Source organism: Entelurus aequoreus, linkage group LG20 (genome assembly GCF_033978785.1).
Source record: "Entelurus aequoreus isolate RoL-2023_Sb linkage group LG20, RoL_Eaeq_v1.1, whole genome shotgun sequence".
Lineage (NCBI taxonomy): Eukaryota > Metazoa > Chordata > Actinopteri > Syngnathiformes > Syngnathidae > Entelurus > Entelurus aequoreus.
Window position 1 is genome coordinate 19955350 of NC_084750.1, and position 21109 is coordinate 19976458.

General features: G+C 40.4%; 1 protein-coding gene across 6 annotated transcripts in view; it reads left to right on the forward strand.

The window, feature by feature from the left end:
* ago4 (argonaute RISC component 4) overlaps nucleotides 1-21109 on the forward strand; it is a 50285-nt gene that overhangs the window by 15750 nt on the left and 13426 nt on the right. The window contains exons 5-12 of one of the 6 annotated variants that reach the window (XM_062029617.1): nucleotides 255-391; nucleotides 2011-2145; nucleotides 3301-3342; nucleotides 3657-3744; nucleotides 6407-6554; nucleotides 6635-6754; nucleotides 16817-16978; nucleotides 20729-20877. In XM_062029617.1, coding sequence (XP_061885601.1) covers nucleotides 255-391; nucleotides 2011-2145; nucleotides 3301-3342; nucleotides 3657-3744; nucleotides 6407-6554; nucleotides 6635-6754; nucleotides 16817-16978; nucleotides 20729-20877 — 981 coding nt within the window. Of the gene's footprint in view, nucleotides 1-254; nucleotides 392-2010; nucleotides 2146-3281; nucleotides 3343-3656; nucleotides 3745-6406; nucleotides 6555-6634; nucleotides 6755-16816; nucleotides 16979-20728; nucleotides 20878-21109 lie in introns of all 6 variants that reach the window. The other 5 variants (XM_062029614.1, XM_062029616.1, XM_062029615.1 and 2 more) reach the window with 5 other exon arrangements.

Here is a 21109-nt window from a genome sequence, read left to right on the forward strand (position 1 = left end):
CCATGCTTGGATTGTTGCTTTTCACATTTTATGAAGCTTTAACTGAATTTCCTGCCATCATTCATTCTGATCAAATTAGATTACACGCCCTAATGGATGTTTTTTTTTTAAAGGCTTTCTCTGCGTATTCATTAGGAAGTTTTAGTAAAAATGCACCTCTGCTCCTATTTTACTGCACATTTACATACTGATACAAACAGTTCATCATTCAAGAAGAATCTGATTTGTGATTTCCTTTGTGTCAATGTACACAGATACACTCCGGTGGGCCGTTCATTCTTCTCCCCTCCTGAGGGCTACTACCATCCTCTGGGCGGAGGCAGGGAGGTGTGGTTTGGTTTCCATCAGTCCGTCCGTCCTGCCATGTGGAACATGATGCTCAACATCGATGGTAGGGCGACAGAACTGTAAAAAAGCAGTCACTTTGTTGTTTCACTTAAAAATATTACCACTAGTCATATGCACCAAGTTTAAGATCATATTAAAATAATTGGTGTTTTTCTATTTAATTCATGAAAATTGCAATTGCTAATATAGTATTCCATTCAGTCTTAACTGGTAGAGTATATCAGTACATTAGTATCATGGTTATATTATGCTTACCGCATTTTTCGGACTATAAGGCGCACTTAAAATCCTTTAATTTTCAAAACAATCGACAGTGCGCGTTATAACCCGGTGCGCCTAATGTACGGAATAATTCTTGTAGTGCTTACCGACCTCGAAGCAATTTTACTTGGTACATAGTGAAATTATAAGTGACCATTAGATGGTAGTCACACAAAAGAGATCCGTGTAGACTGCAATATGACGCCAGTAAACACCAAAACTTTAAATGTTCCATTGAAAATAAAGAACATTGCACACGGCATTCAAAAATCTGTCAAAATGTTTTAGTATGACTTTGAAGCCGCACCGCTTGATGGATTGTCGGCCCATTGTGGCTACCATAGTCAGAGATACAAGTATTACTATGGTGTGTGTGTGTGTGTATGAGGACCGCAAAATGGTACCCATTAGCAGACATATTATCTGCCGTTTTGTTTCGCAATATTATGCAAAACCAACTTTTCTTACCTTCTGGTACCTGCTGATGTGTATTTGAGATCTGCAGAAGTCCTGAAACTTTGCGCACATCCGCCACTGTAGTCCGTGCCGATACCGTAGTCGATAAGCTTCTTCTTTTTCTCCATCTTCTTGTAATGCTGTTGCCATTTCTTATATAAAGTAGCGTAAAGTTCTAACTTTATATCTTGCACGTACGGAACTTTAGTTATTAGAGAGTTCCGGTCGGACGTTTTTTCACGGGACACATTCCCGGCATTGTTGTTGCACTAGTTTGCCACGAATGAGGAGATACTGCTCCATTATTAATTTAAGTAAAGTCTGAATTTCGTTAAAACAGTCGGCTCCATCTTTTGACACTTCTTCCACTCCCGTCCTTGCACGCTACACCGCTGCAACAAAGATGGCGGAGAAAAAATGCTGTCGAAGGTGAGCCATGTAAATAAGACCGCCCACAAAACGGCGCATCCTGAAGCGACTGTCAGAAAGCAACTTGAAGATGATCTGTAAAACATAATCTGTGCAACATTTTGACCAAAGAACCACCATTACATGTTATGTAGACCACAAAGAATTGTTTTAAATTAAAAAATTATAATAGGACCCATTTTTTATGCGCCTTATGATCCGGTGCGCCTTTTGTATGAAAGTAGACTTGAATAGACCCGCTCATTGGCAGTGCATCTTATAATCCGGTGCGCCCTATGGTCCAGAAAAGACGGTATTAAATACAGTTTAAAAAAAAAAAAAGTTATCTTTGTTGATATAGGACCACCCAAGCTGTTTTTAAGGGCATCTTTACTGCGTACATATTTTTTCTTGCCAGTTCAAGTGGAGCCTTTGCTTGGCCTGTGTTATTTTATGCATGAAATTGTTCTGCTCATCGTTATTAACGGGAGCCGATGAATCACGTGGCATTTCTCTTCCCTCCTTCCAAACCCCCAGTGTCGGCCACTGCTTTCTACCGCGCTCAGCCTGTGATTGAGTTCATGTGCGAGGTGTTGGATATACAGAACATCAATGAACAGACCAAACCTTTGACTGACTCGCAGCGGGTCAAATTCACCAAGGAAATTAGAGGTGAGTATTTGTCTGTGTTTTATTATATTCGGTCCTCTCATTGAGGGGCAGTATGATACAGTGCAGCATAAAACCCCTGGGGGGAAAAAATGATGGAATCACCAGTCTTGGAGGATGTTCATACAGTTGTTTGATTTTGTAGAAAAAACGCAGATGACAAACGTGACACACATCTATAGTCATTTCAAATGGAAACTTGCTGGCTTTAACAAACGCAAAAAGAAATCTAGAGAATATATTGTGGTAGTCAGTGACAGTTTCATTTTTGGATCGGAGTGAAAAATTATGGAATCATGAAAAACAAACACTACAACACACTACTAGTACTTTGTTGCAATATCTCTGGCTTTTTTTAACAGCTTGCAGTCTCTGAGGTGTGGACTTGTGACAAACTGTACTCCAGTTTTGTCTGTCAATTTCTTCAATTTCCACCACTGATGTTCACTATTTGACTACTAGACATTGACATTGACCTTATGTATCTTTCTTCAAAGAAAGTTTTTACAGTTTTTCTTGAAAATTATGTCATACCCAAACGTGTTCAAAATGTCAACATAAACGTGTCCGTTTATTGAAAATGTAATGACAGCCATTTCCCCAGTGCCATTACCTGACATGCAGCCCCATATCATCAATGACTGTGGAAATTTACATGTTTTCTTCAGGCAGTCGTCTTCATAGAGCTTATTGGAACGGCACCAAACAAAAGTTCCAGCATCATCATCACCTTGCGCAATGCAGACTCACGATTCATCACTGAATGACTTTCATCCGTAGTCGACGATTGCTTTTACCTAGCCCTTTGGAACCTTGTTTATTTCTTAATGTCGACTTTCCTTTTAAATTTTGTGTACATTAATCCCATTTCCTTCAAGCGGTTTCTTACAGTTAGGTCACAGATGGCGACTCCAGTTGCTGCCCGTTTGTTCTTAATTTGTTTTGCTGTGCATTTTCTGTTTTCAAGACATATTTCTGTTAGTCCACCAGTGTGCTTGCCTTTTACAACCTTCTCATGTTGTTTGTACTTGGTCCAGATGTTAGAGACAGCTGACTGTGAACAATCAACATATTTTGCAACATTGTGTGATGATTTACCTTCTTGAAGAAATTTGATAATTCTCTCCTTTGTTTCAATTGACGTCTCTCGTGTTGGAGCCATGAATCATGTCAGTCCACCTGGTGCAACAGCTATCCAAGGTGTGAACACTATTTTTAACTGCAGACTAATGAACAGATTTAATCTGATGCAGGTGATAGTTTTGGAAATTAAAACTTGCAGGGTGATTCCATAATTTTCTCAGAATTGAGTGATTCCATAATTTTGTCCACGGGTTGTAGAAGTAAAGGTGTTTACGGAGACTAACACTGCTGAATGCTTGACACCACATAAGTCACTGTCGAGATCAATTGAGATTAGTACACAGTTTTATTGATTTTTTTTTTTAAAGAAAACTTGATGAACTCGAATCCTGCATCATTTTGTAACTCTTGTTTATGTTGTGTTTTGACAGGCTTGAAAGTGGAGGTGACACACTGTGGTCAGATGAAGAGGAAGTATCGGGTGTGCAATGTCACTCGCCGACCAGCCAGCCACCAAACGTGAGTGTACTCCTCGCTTCCACCACTCTTTTTACATTTTGCGATTTGAGTTTGCACTTACTAAAATCTATATTGTGGCATATATTGCAATACAATATATTATTTTGTATGTAATTAATAATATACACTACCGTTCAAAAGTTTGGGGTCACCCAAACAATTTTGTGGAATAGCCTTCATTTCTAAGAACAAGAATAGACTGTCGAGTTTCAGATGAAAGTTCTCTTTTTCTGGCCATTTTCAGCGTTTAATTGACCCCACAAATGTGATGCTCCAGAAACTCAATCAGCTCAAAGGAAGGTCAGTTTTGTAGCTTCTGTAAGGAGCTAAACTGTTTTCAGATGTGTGAACATGATTGCACAAGGGTTTTCTAATCATCAATTAGCCTTCTGAGCCAATGAGCAAACACATTGTACCATTAGAACACTGGAGTGATAGTTGCTGGAAATGGGCCTCTATACACCTATGTAGATATTGCACCAAAAACCAGACATTTGCAGCTAGAATAGTCATTTACCACATTAGCAATGTATAGAGTGTATTTCTTTAAAGTTAAGACTAGTTTAAAGTTATCTTCATTGAAAAGTACAGTGCTTTTCCTTCAAAAATAAGGACATTTCAATGTGACCCCAAACTTTTGAACGGTAGTGTAAATATTTTAGAACGGGTTACAAAGGCCCTTAATTTGGCTGCTGATGTATGTTGTAACACGTTGCGTCATTTTCGGTTGTATTTGATCAAAACAATTATTGATCTACTTGCTAATTTACAGTTTAACATCTGTGTACTTTCAGTTCTATCTACATTTCTGTTAAAATGTAATAAAGACTTAGTTGTATGGCTACTGCTGCACATTAGTTTTGGGCAATAGTACAAATTTGGAATTCGACGGGGCGACATGGCTCAGTTGGAAGAGCGGCCGTGCCAGCAATTTGAGGGTTCCAGGTTTGATCCCCGCTTAAGCCATTCTCGTCACAGCCGTTGTGTCCTTGGGCAAGACACTTTACCCACCTGCTCCCAGTGCCACCCACACTGGTTTAAATGTTACTTAGATAATGGGTTTCACTATGTAAAGCGCTTTGAGTCACTAGAGAAAAGCGCTGTATAAATATAATTTATATATACCATACCTCAAATTTTCAAGCTCATTGAATACTTTTTTTCCCCGCAATTACAATCAGACAAAAATGCATGACGGTGCAACAATAATACATACTGTATTTTCCGGACTATGGAGGGCATATATAAGCTGCACCCACTAAATTTGAGAATATCTATATTTTTTTCCATGTGTCAGCCGCCCAGACAATAAGACGCAGGTATACATGTTGTGAAATGAGTTATTTACACAAAGATTCTGTAAATGTTTTATTTACATACCTTAATTATTTCCAAACGGTGTCTGTCACACGGCATTAAAACGGCTGACCAAACAAAACAGACGTCCTCGTCATGGACCCACTAGCTGCGAAAGTTGGCTCTTCAATCATCTAAACCGGCTCAATAACTCCGCTGTGACGTTTTGGTGAATTTACTAGAGAATTTGTGAAACTGAAACAACAAAAAGAATGCCATTGTAAGTTAAAAATACCAACGCAGACACTTGTGAACGTGTTGGCGTAATAGCTAACGCTAACGACGCTAGCGTCATTACATTACGATGGCTCATACAAATATGCATTAAAACACTCCTAAAGACATCACACATGGGACGATTTACTAAGTATGACTAGTTTGTTTTATTGTAAAACTTACAGTTGCTTGGAGTGATGAATGAAGAATCCATAAGTGTAAAAACGCTACGGATGAGTAAAAGACTGAACAGCACTTGTACTTCCAGTTTAAAGCACGAAACAGAAGGAAATACTGTAGACGTTCACCCCGCAGCACCTGCAGTGAACGAACTCATCCAAAAGATGTCACTATAGTACAAACAAACACACCTTTTCAATGTTTTTGCTTGTGTTTAATGAAAACTATTTGCATTATGGCTGGTAGCGAAGAAAAATCCATAAATTAGCCGCATCATTTTCAACCAAAGTGCTCAAAGAGTAAGAAAAAAAATAGCGGTTTATAGTCCGGAATTTACGGTATTTAAATAATTTTCTACTATTGCCTCTGATTTAAGTATTCAATTAATTCTTGAGTTAGTAAAAAATGACAATGTTTTTGATAATATCAATTTAACCACTGTAGTTTAAACTTATACTGATACTATACTTGGTATAGTTACTGTTGAAGTATTGATCCGCCCACCTTTGTTTACATTCAAGAGCTCTAGCTAGTGGTGTGTATAGTGTAGCATGTTTAGCTATTCCTCTTCCTCCAGTGATAACACTTGTAAGAAACATAGTATATTTTCCGCCAATGAGGCGAGGTTTGCTTACTTAGAATTGGCTTTGCATTCTGAAGGGACTTTAGCGGCTAGCTTGCTAGTGAGGACACTACAGTACGTTGAGGACGTGTTTGTTACCTTGTCGCTATCAAATTTGCAGGACACAGCTAGTACATGTCATCAACATGCATTATCATGATGTAACAATACTGTTAAAGTCTGTCATCGGACAAATTTATATCATTTATATCGTCTATTTTGTGCAACTGCAGTTTGTACCAACAAATAATGCTGAGAAGTTTATTTGTGTTGTTAATTTCTTCACAGGTTCCCCTTACAGCTCGAGAACGGCCAGGCCATGGAGTGCACCGTCGCTCAGTATTTCAAGCAGAAGTATAATCTGCAGCTCAAGTATCCACATTTACCCTGTCTGCAAGTAGGGCAGGAACAGAAGCACACTTACTTGCCCCTAGAGGTGAGAAGAGACCATTTTTCAGTATTCCTTCAAAGTTGCTCTTTTTAAGTCAGAACTTAATGACTTTATAACTTCTGTAGGTCTGTAACATAGTAGCAGGCCAACGCTGCATCAAGAAACTGACCGACAACCAAACATCCACCATGATCAAAGCTACAGCTCGCTCTGCCCCTGACAGACAGGAAGAGATCAGCAGATTGGTGAGCGAAGATCTTACCGGTCTTTTGATGTTGATATTTGACCTTTTACCAGGCACTTTATGGGATCTATTCAATCAAGGTTTAAAAAAAAGCAGATTACGTTTTTACTAAATAGAGGTAATTTATTTCTTTCACTGTCCTCTGTCCACCTTAGCGCTTTTTTGTCTATATGTCAACATGGCCAAATTATTTATTTTATTCAGCAATTTTTATAAAACATACCCTATTATGCAAAAATATTTTAACAGTAAAATGTCTATTAAGGGCCTGATTATCGCCACCAAATGTTAGAATCGTTTTATCTCGCTCAATTGTTTGCTCCACTTTTGAGAGAAAGTCACTTCCTCTGCGGGTGAACGGCAAACTGCTTTCTACTGATTTTGACGTTTTGGCCCATTTTTCCTTACTACAGACCTAGGCCATAATTACAGATCTGTTAGATGCCATTGGCTTGAGTACCATCTGGCATAAGAATAGCCATTTGCGATAATCTCTAACACGATAAGCTAATGTCCGAACTTCAAAGGTGTTGACTACCAACGGTAGTAATGAGCAGAATATAGATTTTCCTTTGCAGAAAATGAAGAGGAGTAGAGCCAGGAACCAGGCGCACTACGAGAGATAATGGGGGTGTTGAATGACGCGAGGAAGGAGAACTCTGACATGAAATACTTATGAAAACATGTTAAGGAATTGAAGAAGGATAAAGCATCTCAAACGAATTAATAGGCGAGAAGTAAAAGTGGATGCCTTTCTAGAAGCAAAATGATGAAAAGCGCACATTTTTCAGTTGGAACATGACAAACACACTTAACAATGATTGTTACTGGGCTCCACATAACTTGAAGCTCTTATGTCAGGGCAGCTGATAACCAATGAGGAAAAGGATGATGTTAGCATTTGGTCAACTGTCTGCAATCAAAGTGGTTAGATGTGGATGTCAACAACATTGACACTATTGGAAAAAAACAAAACAACACCTGTCATCGTCATAAATGTCACCAACAAAAAAAAAAGCAAGGTGTCATTGCTGAGGCAGAGCAGCAAGCTAAAAAGAACACATTTTAACATCAATAGCTATGTGAACATGGGCAAAATGTATTTAATCTGATCATAATTCAGATTATTTTGTGACTGTGTACATGGCCCCTGGAAAAAAAGATCCGATTATGACATGCATCACACCTTAAATCGGAATACCGTATTTTCCGCACTATAAGGCGCACCGGATTATAAGGCGCACCTTCAATGAATGGCCTATTTTAAAACTTTGTTCATATATAAGGTGCACCGCATTATAAGGCGCATAGCATAGACGCTACAGTAGAGGCTGGGGTTACGTTATGCATCCATTAGATGGAGCTGCGCTAAAGGGAATGTCAACAAAACAAATAGTGATTGTACTGACACTTCTACTTGCTGCTCTCTGTTCAACAACCCACTGTTCCAGTTTGTCCTCCAACTGTAGCCATCTCGCTTTGTTCCCTCGGAAACTCTGTGTAGTCTTCTTTACTTGGCGCAGGTCATCATGTTGCTTCCTCCACTTCCGCACCATTGATTCGTTAATGGTAAATTCTCTCGCTGCTGCTCTATTCCCGTGTTCTACTGCGTGACTGATCGCCTTGAGTTTTAACTCTGCGTCGTAAGCGTGTCTCTTAATAGGAGCCATTTTGGGGTCTTTACATAAAGTTTAGGTCTCGCAACTACGGTAAGCAGCCGCCGACTTCATTTTCCCTTCATTTTCCTTCTACGGGGGGAAAATGAAGTCGGCGGATGCTTACCGTAGTTGCGAGACCTGTTGTGGCTCAATATTGGTCCATATATAAGGCGCACCGGATTATAAGGTGCACTGTCAGCTTTTGAGGAAATTGGAGGTTTTTAGGTGCGCCTTATAGTGCGGAAAATACGGTACTTTATTTTGAAATGCGTAGCACATACTGTAAACGAAAGAGGAAGCAGTGACTACTGCTGTAAACAAACATGGCTCTGTGCAGATCTGCTTGTCTGACGTAGTTATTTATTCATCAAATGTTCCTTCTGTTTGCTACTTTAGTTTCACTTCTCTTTTTAAAATGGAGATGTTCTGTGCCTTCCATGTTGTGATATGTGCGGGTTGCTGCGGGTCTTATTTTACGACATTGTGTACGTGCCTGACAGCAGTTAGCACTTAGAGTAGCTGTAATGTCGTGAATCAAACAGCTCGTTTAGAACAACAAACTCAACAATAAAATAACGCTACTTCTGTACATTGTGAATGGGGGGAGACAGCAGCAAAACAATTTTATTCCAAGACTATTCAATTGAGTCCCCTCCACCTCCAAAATATAACTGACATCAAATACTTGATTGTCTGATTAATCGTGTTCATCTGCACATAGCTAGTGAGCATCTGACAAAGCACAATGCTGACATCACCCAAGTTAGCATGGAACCTAAAGCAGCAGGGGAAATGTTGTGCTCCAAGTGGCGTGGCGCTGATTGTAGTGCGGTCGTGCCAGCAACTTGAAGGTTCCAGGTTTGATTTTGCCATCCTAGTCACTGCTGTTGTGTCCTTGGGCAAGATATTTCACATACCGTTCTCCCAGTGTCACCTACACTATTTTAATGTAGTTTAAAGATGTAGATAACGGGTTTCACAATGTAAAGCGCTTTGAGTCTCTAGAGAAAAAGTACTATATAAATATAATTTGCTTCACTTCACACTGTCAAGTCCAGAGAGAACAAGAGCCAATGTACTTGTCAAAGACATCAACAACTGGACAAATACTAAGGATGACATCCTCTCGTCTACAAGGAAATAAAAGAGACAACTCACAAAGACTTGACGCAGCTAGAAGTGCACAGCAAATGACAACTACAATAAAACATTAAAAAACACAGATTGTGCCAAATGCAACACATTTCACTTAATCATTACCTTAATTGTGCAGAAATATGGGGATATAACTATAAAAGTACACTTCATTCATTAACCGTGTGGCAAAAAAGATCAGAATAATACATAATGTTGGAGATAGAGAACATTCAAACCCTTTATTTTTTTTTTTCCAAATATTTTTATTGAATTTTGCAGACAATACAGCATGATGAATCATGGCAACAGCAAGTTGGAGTATCTGCACATTTTTCAATAAGTAACATAATAAACCCCATCCCTTACCATACCCACCCACTTAATTCCCAAGGTAATTGTCGCCTAGTGCCCACAACAAATATAGACACACATGAATATATGCAAACTTAGCTTCAATCTAACAAACTATATTGAAGTCAATAAAGAGTAAATAAGGTGAAATAAATAAATAAATAATACCTAAGATATACAATAAAATATAACGTAAAAGTAAATAAACACAAGGAATGAAGGGGGGGGGGGGGGGGTCTTCAGCGGTCAGTTCTGTCTAAGTTGGGTTACCCGAATCGCTTGGGGTGATGTCAAGCTTGTCCCTAATAAGGTCCAGGAGGGGGCCCCAAGTTTTATGGAAAGATGCCACAGATCCTTTCTGCGAGAACCGAAGCTTCTCTAATTGCAGACACCGCAAGACATCTTGTATCCAATTGTTATGGCTCGGCGGAGACGCAAGCTTCCATTTAAAAAGAATTGTACGCCTAGCCAGCAGAGTCGTTAACGCAATGACATGACGAGCGGTTGCAGGTAAACCGTCCACCTGCGGAACGCCAAAAAGGGCAGTCAGCGGGCTGGGTGTTATTGTTCTATCAAGGGCCTGCCCGACAGTGTCAAAAATAGCCGACCAAAAACTTGAGAGTTTTGGGCACGTCCAGAACATATGCAAATGGTCAGCTGGGGATTGTCTACAGCGGTTACAAGCGTCGCTATGGTTGGGGTATATTTTAGCCAGTCTAGCATTAGTAAAATGTGCTTTATGTAGTATCTTACATTGTATTAGGCCATGCCTAGCGCATATAGATGATGAATGCACCAGCCTCAAAGCTTCTCTCCACCGCCCATCAGGTATAGGTGCCCCAAGGTCATGCTCCCAGGATTCTCTGGCAGGTGAAGTGTTGAGTGGATTCAGAAAGCAGATTTCATTATATATTACAGATATCAAACGTCGTTTGTCAGAGTCAAAGGAGAGAAACCGATCAATTTCTGCTTCTGGGGGGCGGTTGGGAAAATGGGGAAATTGTTTTTTAATAAAATGCCTTATTTGAAGGTATCGGAAGAAATGTGTATTAGGTATATTGTATCTTGTTGACAGAGAAGCGAACGAAGAGAACACTCCATCGTGGTACAGGTCGTTGAGGATTTTAAGGCCGTTAGTTGACCAGGTGCGAAACGCAGAATCAGAGCAGGCAGGGATAAAGGCGGGATTGTTCAAAATCGGAGCACCGCTGGAAGCTTTGTGCAGGCCATGATGTTTCCTAAATTGAGTCCAAATTTTAATAGTATTTTTAACAACTGGGTTTAGGGAGGTCCCCAATGAACATAAGGGTAGCTGTGAGCAAATCACCGCGTGCAGGGAACCATTAGACGATGCTACCTCTATGTGAGCCCAAGGTGGACAGGCGGCTGGGGAGTCGCAGCGGACCCAGTACAGAAGTTTATTGATATTGCAGGCCCAAAAATAATTTCTAAAGTTTGGAAGTGCTAGACCACCCTCCGTCTTAGGGAGCTGTAGAATGGCTTTCCTAAGGCGGGCTGGCCTGTTTTGCCAAATGAAAGCAAGAAGTTGTTGATCAAGGCCAACAAAAAATGATTTGTTGAGACATATAGGGATGTGTTGAAAGAGATATAAAAATTTCGGAAGTAAAATCATTTTTATGAGGTTAGTGCGGCCAACCAGGGAGAGGGGGAGGGCAGCCCACCTGGACAAGTCCGATTTACATTTGTCTAACAGTGCTTGAAAGTTTTTACGAAACAGCTCTGTGGGAGAATTCGAGACAAACACGCCCAGATATTTAAAACCGTCCTCCGAGATCCTAAAGGGGAATTGTGAGCGCGGGAGTGACCTTGCCAAATTATTCACAAAAAATAGTTCGCTTTTCTGAATATTCAGTTTGTACCCTGACAAGCGACCGAACTGATCTAGAATCGATAGTATATGGGGAAGCGAGGACGATGGGTCCGAAACGAACAACAGAAGATCATCTGCATATAGGGAGAGCTTATGAACCCGACCAAAACGAGTGATACCCTTAAATTCCTCCGAATTCTTAAGCCAAATAGCAAGCGGTTCAATGGCTATATTAAACAGCAAGGGTGAAAGCGGACATCCCTGCCGGGTCCCACGCTGGAGAGGGAAGTAAGCTGAACGGATGCCGTTAGTATGTACGGAGGCAAGCGGAGTCTCGTACAGGACTCTAACCCAAGAAATAAATTTAGGATCAAAACCAAATTTCTCCATAATAAAAAATAAATAGCCCCACTCCACCCTATCGAACGCCTTCTCCGCATCCAGCGCCACCACAACCTCCGGAGTATCAGATGGCGGAGTGAGAACTATGTTCAACAATCTTCTGGTATTGAAGAATGGATGTCTCCCCAGCATGAAGCCTGTCTGATCGGCCGAAATTATTGAGGGCATCACGGTTTGAAGACGCGTAGAGAGAACTTTCGCCAGAATCTTACAGTCCACATTCAAGAGCGAGATCGGTCTGTAGTTACCACAAGAGGTAGCATCCCTGTCTTTCTTAAGAAGTAATGAAATGGAAGCCTCTGACAGAGTCCCTGGTAAGCGGCCGGCGTTGAAGGAATCATTGAACATTCTTGCTAAAATGGGGGATAACAGTAATGAGTAAGCCTTGTAAAATTCAACTGTGAAGCCATCAGGACCGGGCGACTTTCCATTTTGCATAGATCGAATTGCCTCCTGTATCTCTGACGAGGAAATGGGTCTACCCAGCTCCCTGGCAATGTTTACATCAATGCAAGGATATGTTAATGAATCGAGGGGGTTGGGGCAAATCGCGGAGATAGGAGAACATTCAGAAGTGTATAATTTAGTGTAAAATTCAGAAAAACACTTATTAATATCAACTGGATCAGAAGTATAACTACCATCGGGTAGTTTAATTTTGGGAATCGACCGCGATGCGCAAGCAGCTCTGGCCCGTTGAGCTAAAAGTCGGCCGGCCTTGTCTCCATGTTCATAGAAGCATTGTTTGGATTGTCGCAGTTGTCTTTCTACTATGTGCGTCATAAGCAGGTCATGTTCCGAATGTAGCAGAATACGTTTTTTATACAGGGATGGAGATGGACAAACAGCGTATACATTGTCGAGGTCGAGGAGTTCTTTAGCAATTTCCGTCAGCCTAGCCCTCTCAGTCCTCCTCATCCTGGAAATATAAGCGATCACCTGTCCCCGGACAGTAGCCTTAAGTGCTTCCCACAAGATGCTATTTTCAATGTCAGGGGTGTCATTAAACTCAATATAGGTACGAATTTCTGTTTCAACAAAATCTTTGAACTTAATGTCCGAGAGCAAGTGAGAGCTGAACCTCCACATTGTGCGGCCGGTCACACCTTGCGGAAATTTAATGTCGACTGAAATTGGCGCATGGTCAGAGACGGCTATCGGGTGGTAGTCACATGCGCTAATACAATGCAAGAGATTGTTATCTATTAAAAAGAAATCAATACGGGAAAACGAATGGTGAACGTGTGAGAAGAATGAAAATGCCTTCCCATGCGGGTTCCTGAATCTCCAGGGATCTGAAAGTCCTACTTGGTTTGCATAAGATGACACAGCCTCTGCTGCTTTGGATAGTGTATTTCGAGTATGGGAGGATCGATCAAGAATCGCATCCTGGACTAAGTTAAAATCCCCGCCTACGATTATGCGGTGGCTATCGACGTTGGGGATCCTAGCAAAAAGTCTTGTGAAAAAAGTGTCATCATCCCAGTTAGGTGCATACACAGAGACTAAAATTACTGGTGTGTTCTGTAACGTGCCCGAAACCACAACATAGCGACCTTCATTATCTTCTATAACGTCTGCTGGCTCAAACATAACACGCTTATGGATAATTATGGCTGAACCTCTAGCCCTAGCAGAAAATTTGGAATGGAATAAGTGGCTCATCCAAGACCTCTTAATACGGAGAATTTCTGATGTCTTCAGGTGTGTTTCTTGCAGAAACATAATGTCCCCTTTAAGATGCTGCAGCCGAGTTAAGACTTTACCAATTTTGACAGCGTTGTTCATGCCCTTGGTGTTCCAAGAGATGATACGCACTCCGCCACTCGTCATCCTACCAGCATCCGCCATCTATTAGACCCCAACAGTAAATCTGTGTGACACGCCTTAGACCCCACGGGGAGGGACGGGAGGGAGAGAGGGAAGACATAGCAGCAAAAAAAATAAATAAATAATAACAAAATAGTACAAAACACCAAACTAGTAATGACAGAAAGACACATTTCAACAAACCCCAATAGATTAGAATGCAATTACCCTTACTACCCACCCTAAATAAGAACCTTATCTGAGCTCTCTCGCTCTTACTTAGCCTAACTTGACTAATGTTAACTTCCGGAGTCTCCTCCCTTACAGTAGCAGTAATGAACTCCATAAAGCGAAATAAGAATTTAAAGTGAGCCTACTATCATGAGACGCATCCCAACCTGAGTGTATAGTAATATAGGAAATATTAAACAGAAATAAACAAACAAGGCACATACCGAAATGTACAGTGCACTGCACCAGTAGCTGTAGTGATGTTTTTTGGACCAAGGAGTGCCTCATAATGTGCATACGAATAACTAGTTCGGATTAAAACAAATTAGGATGCATAATCAAAATGTGTTACAAATAGCTTGGCCCCTCAGGAAAAAGAAGAAAGAACGCCCGGTACGGAGCGGAACAAACAAACAGACCAAAAATAGTTACGACCATCTATGTTGGAAATTATGTGACCACCGTTAGCCAGTGTGTAAATTGCAACACTCAAACATTGCTTCCTATTATGAACACACGTCTAAAATGGTGGTCAAGGTTTAGAACAGCAAAACAAACAAAGGCCCACAATGTCCACAGTGAATGTAAAGTTATCATAAGTCAGGCCTCTGAAAAAGTTGGAACTTACAGTCTTTATTCCAGGAGCTGCACAGTCCTGGTGCAAATTGTTGTCATGTCCAGACGTATTTTAGTGGTAAATAGCCATCCAAGCCCATCAGGTATCTTGCGTGCGGATTGATGTCAAGAAGTCCTCAGCCTCTGTAACCGATCCGAGTCTCTTCTTACCACCATCCTTCGTTACTATGACAAGCCTGGCCGGGAACAGTAATGCTGGTCGTAGGCCCATTTGGTAGAGCTTCGGCATCACATCGCGGTATTTTTGGCGTTGTTCCACCACTTCAGGTGCGTAGTCCTCGAAGATGGCGACGGGGTACCCTCGGTATTGTAGCTTGCCTCTCCTGGCCCTGGCCTCGCGGATAATTCTCTCCTTCACCTGGTACTTGTGTAGCCGTATCAGAACGGGCCTCGGTCTCTGGTCTGGCTTCGGCTTGCTAGCGAGTGTTCGATGAGCCCAGTCGCACTCCGGCGGTGATTCAAAGAAATCCTCGTCAAAAATCTCCTTCAGTAGTTCCGCAAAAAAGGTAGTTGGACGTGGCCCCTCCACGGACTCTGGTATGCCGACCACTCGGATGTTGTTTCGCCGACTCCGGGATTCGAGGTCGCTAACTTTAGCACGTAGCTTAGCCTCGATGTCCGTTAGCTTAGCACATGTTGCTTCCAGTGCTAGCAGGCGTTCGTCTTGCAAAGTAGCATTTTCTTCGAGTGAGGTAATTTTCTGAGAGTGTTCAGAGACCTTGGTGTGTACCTTATCAATCTTTGTCTCGAGTGTAGAAATTGCTGTCCTGAAGTCCGTGGAGAGGGCCTGGCGGTGTTCTTCCAGAAGCTTAGCTATAGCCGACATACTGACTTCACCGGCACCTCCGTCGGAAGAGCTAGGTCCGGCCCCGGTATCTCTGGCGTTCCGCTTCGTCGAGTGAGTTGGCATTTCTTGCCGGTTGCAACTCCGGAGTAATATATTCACCAGCTCGCTGGCTTTGTTTATGGAGTTTTAAAAGAGTGGCAATGTAAAAAGTTGTGGGAGGGAGACTCAACACGTGTCTACTCCATCTTGCCCAGACCGGAAGTCTCAAACCCTTTATTTAATATAAAATACAGAAATTCCACGACATAGTGAATTTGCAAACAGTTGAAATTATGCACAAAGCAAACTATAACCTGCTACTGAAGAACGTACAACAATTCTTAACAAAAGAGTAGAAAATGTAATTTAAAACATTTGTATGCACATACAAAATGTAATACCTTTAGTATATCAGTATGTTTAATTTAATTATGGAATGGATCAAGCAAATAAATCAAACAAGGTACTAATATGATCCAATTCAAGAAACTCTTCAAACTTAAAGTGTTTACAAAGTACAAAGAAGAAAAACCATGATAAACTTTCTGGATTTATTGACAATCTTATTTATCTCACCATATGAAATACAACTTACTTCACTAATGATTTATTACTTATGGAGTATATTGTGAATACAGTGAGAACAGGAAGTGAATAAACGTTAACTGCTATATAAAGGAAAAGGGGTACGATTAAATACATTCTGCTTCTTCTTACTCCTTTTCGAACATGTTGAAAATGAAAAACTGGAAATTGTGATGTATCATGTTGCATGCATGTTCGAAATGAAACTCAAATTTATATACAGAAATTACTTGATCAATATTTTACTTTATTTAATGTCGCCACTTATGCTAACTTATTCTTTGTTTATTAACCCTTTTTTTAATGTTTTGCTTAATTTTATCCTTAGTTTAACACAATATATTATGTATTGCTTTTTTTTTTTGCTTTTGATTTTTTATAGTTTGTATATAAAAAGTGAATAAAGTGCACAATAGCACTTCTTGGAGCCAAGCTACAGTTTCTATTAGGGCTTAATAAAAGCTATAGTTTTTTTTCTAGCTGACTATTTTGTTGAAACCTAAGTGTTTGTATATGTTGTGTCACACTCTAACGACACAGCTTTTACTTTTTTTCTTGGCTTTTTGTTTTTGTTCTGATCTTCTCCTCTTTGCTCAGGTCAAAAGCAACAGCATGGTTGGGGGCCCGGACCCATATCTGAAGGAATTTGGCATTGTGGTTCACAATGACATGACCGAGGTTACAGGGCGTGTGCTCCCAGCGCCCATGCTTCAGTATGGGGGCCGGGTGAGTACAGATACAGGGAGAGACTGTGGCAGGGTGAGTACCGAAATGGGGGTCACACACTGGGGTCACCACCATAGGGTGGGGGTTGGGGTCATCAGAGTGAATGTTGAACCACGGGGGTTTTCTCTTCCAGGTTCGTTAATAAATTTATGAATTTATTAACGGTCGCACACTCTAAAATTGGTGCTATTGTTGATGAATTTAACAAGTGTTAGAGGATGTATCAAGGCCTAACAGCATGAAAACTGTTTCATACAAACTAACCAGTACTGCAATTTGTGCTGCTTTTTGTGTTAACGAGACCTGTACAACCTGGAACTAGCCCTGAGTGGGTATCCTATGGTGCAGCTCAGCAGTCTCTGTGTGCAAACATTCTAATACTCCCTGTGTGAAAATACAATTATAATACACAGTGGCTGAGATGAATGTCTAATCACGGAACACTGCTGACTCGCACCGAATCTTAATTCAGCCATTAGGAAACTTGGGTGATTGATGCCAAAAACTGCTGTTTCCTGCTGCTGGCTCATTTGGAAAACGTAACACTGGGTCATTTTTATCCATGTTGGAACATCGCAGCCTTTATTCATATTTTAAAGTAGGGACGTGCCGATCAATCAATCAGCCGATTTTTGGGGAAAAGTATGTGACATTGCTGATTAATGCCGGTCACAAATGCAGATTCTCTCTGGCTTACAAGCTGCTAAACGCTAATTATATGTCTTCATACACAGAGTGGAGCAGCTCCCCCAAACTATCATGGCAAATAAAACATTTTTTAGTATCTAAAGTACCATCATCACTGGAAGACAAGGCTATAAACATATTACACACAAATAGCAAGCCAGGAGCAGGCATGCTAATAGCTAAGCTAACCCAGTAGGAAACAACACCAACAAATAAGTGCATAGTAAAGTTTAAGAAGTTTCGATGAAGTGCGTTACTGCAGTAAGCAGATATTTACAGGAAATTAACAATTATAATATTAAGAGTCTACAGAGAGGATAATATAACTGTTAGTGCGTCTGCATTGTCAGTGAGTCCACAACACGTAATAGGAGGATCAAATTGATCCATAAATTGGTTGCGTCTATACCAACGTAATATTGGTATATGATCACTACTAGAAAGAGCAGATCAATACCGGTATTTAAATTTGCTCAATATGATTTGTTTGTTTTTGTTAATGTTTACAAACACAAAATAGTTTATTGGACACAATCATTTTTTTTCAATGAGTAATAGTAGTTTATGCTTTTGTTTAGTTATTGTGTAATAAAGTAGAATAAGGAACTAGTTTAAATATTGTGTTGATATTGTTAAACTGTCAATGAAACAACATACATTTAAATGTACAGTAAATACATGTGATCGGTATTGGCCCGTCTCACTCCTGGATGATCGGTATCGGTTCGGCAGCATAAAACTTTAATCGGAACATCCCTGTTTCAAAGACACAGATATCATCACCCTGTTTTCTGGTGGCAGAGGCTGAATAGGGATTCAAGGATTGTGTGGAAGGAGAGATGAATGTGTTGTCACTGGGATGTCGATGAGACTTGTAGTAACCGGCACAATGAGTGTCCAGCTGTAAAGTTAGTGGAGTAGCAAGTTGGCCTTCTTACAGGAAATACAACACCCTGCAATTCTGCTGACACTTGCTGAAATCCCTGTTTTGTATCAGTGTTTTCACAAATGTTTCACATTTGATTTCTCCAAAAGTTCAACACAGCTCAATCAAACAGTTGGCCATTTGTCTCCTGGGACAGCAAGTCTAATCGGCTTCCAGTGAAATACCTTTTTTAAATGTATGACAGCTGAAGCCTTTTCCATTTCTCTCCTCATGCTGAATGAATGGAATACATACACTTCATTGTGAAACTGCAATGCTTAATATGCATTAATGATGGGGAAGGCTTTTTATCTGGCTTGTTTGTGACATGCGCTGTGATGTATATTACGGACTAAGGGTGTGACGAGATCTATCCAGATTAAAACGTAATATTTAGGTGAAAAGCTCTCTCAAAGGCACTGGACCGAAGCCTTGCCAACTTTTTGAGTCTCACTCAGGTGCCAAACAAAGCTTTGCGCATACCGTAAACTTTGCAACCCGTCCGTGGTGTTAAACAGGCTACATGTTTACACAGGCGGGTTAGTCAAAAGTGTTTGTCCAGTTAGAAACAGCTAGAGCCACCACATTATTTTGTGATGAGAAAAGTCTTACTTGCGGTGTCTGAACATGGTGTAAATAAGTTGAACAGTTAAAAGCTCATGCTTAGGTCAAATTTCTAAACAAACATTATCTGGTCACTGTTAAAGCCTGTAAAGTTCAAATATCCTTGTCAACCCAGGAGCAGTGTATCGTCACACCCCTATTCCTGTCCCAAACCTGGACTAAAATCCCTTGTGTTGCATTCAATTTAAATCGGTTAATTAGAATCTATCCATTACGATTTTAGAAGCTCATTATTTGTTACCTTGTGACCTGAGTAGTTGCTTAGAGGGCCTAGGAGGCAGCTAATAGTCTTTGGTAAAGCTTGTTAACTGAATAGAAACCTTCTGCCCTTTGGGGTTTATTGTAAATGTGTAGCCACACTGGATTTTGGAGAACTTGCATCTCATTCAAGAGATCGTGTTCAGCTTTGGTTATGAATGCCAGGGGTCTCCAAACTTTTTCCGCACAGGGTCACATACAGAGAAAGAAACGAAGCAGGCAATCACATGTAGGTCAATATATGCTAAGAGATTTGCACAACACATTGACATCTTAGGTTTGAGCTACATGTTACAAAGCAAGTTGGTGTAATATCTATTTCTTTAAAAATGTATACATGTTATGATTAATTAAAAAGGGAAAAAAATGGCTGCTTCTGGCTGAAAATGGCCCCTGGGCGACACTTTGGACACCCCTGATATATGCTGTGAATTTCACACTAAGTTCGTAGCAATTCATATAAAAAGCTAAGCACCTTGTTCAAATTTGATGACTTGCCTGTTCTGTGCAAACATACAGTACAGGCCAAAAGTTTGGACACACCTTCTCCTCATTCAATGGGTTTTCTTTATTTTCATGACTATTTACATTGTAGATTGTCACTGAAGGCATCAAAACTTGAACGCATGTGGAGTTATGTACTTAACAAAAAAAAGGAGAAATAACTGAAAACATGTTTTATATTCTAGTTTCTTCAAAATAGCCACCCTTTGCTCTGATTAATGCTTCGATGAGCTTCAAGCACAACTGTGAAACGAAAACCGTTTCAGGTGACTACCTCTTGAAGCTCATCGAGAGAATGCCAAGAGTGTGCGAAAAAGTCAAATATAAAACATGTTTTCAGTTATTTAGCCTTTTTTATTTTTTTTTTTTTTTTTATTTTTTTTTTTTTAAAGTACATAACTCCACATGTGTTCATTCATAGTTTTGATGCCTTCAGTGACAATCTACAATGTAAATAGTCATGAAAATGAAGAAAACACATTGAATGAAAAGGTGTCCAAGCTTTTGGCCTGTACTGTATATGAATACAATGTATTTGTAATTATAAAAGGGTTGTGGAATATTTTATTTCATAGAAGAAGAAACAAAATGTACTCTCAGTCCTTACACAAAATAACAGGGCATTACATTTTGTAGGAAATCCTACAAAGTGACTTGCCAAGCTAGATGTGTTCAAGTGTAGCATGTGGATTTCCTGTTGCCATTTTTTTGTGCTGTATTTGGAGACACAGTAAATGTACCTTGTGTATTGGCTCCTCTAATCGGTGGGTTGACTAAGAGTGTAGGGACTCTCGCCGCAGAATAAAACGGTGGCCACGCCCAATCAGGGCGTGTGGGACATGAGAGGCAAGCAGTTCTACGCCGGCATCGAGATCAAGGTCTGGGCTGTGGCCTGCTTTGCGCCACAGAAACAGTGCAGAGAAGACCTGCTCAAGTGAGTCCTTAAAACCTCATACAGCAGTACCTCCACTTACGACCGAGCTCTTAACTCAAAACACTTCAATCTAAAATCAGCGCCGCTCATTGAAATTAACTGAAATCTATTTTTCTGTGCTTTCCTAAAACACCACAATTTTAACAAGCCTTTTAAAAAGAAAAACAAACTTTTAGATAATAATAATAATTAGCTTTATTGTCTGAGGAGAAATTTGTCTTGGACATCAAGA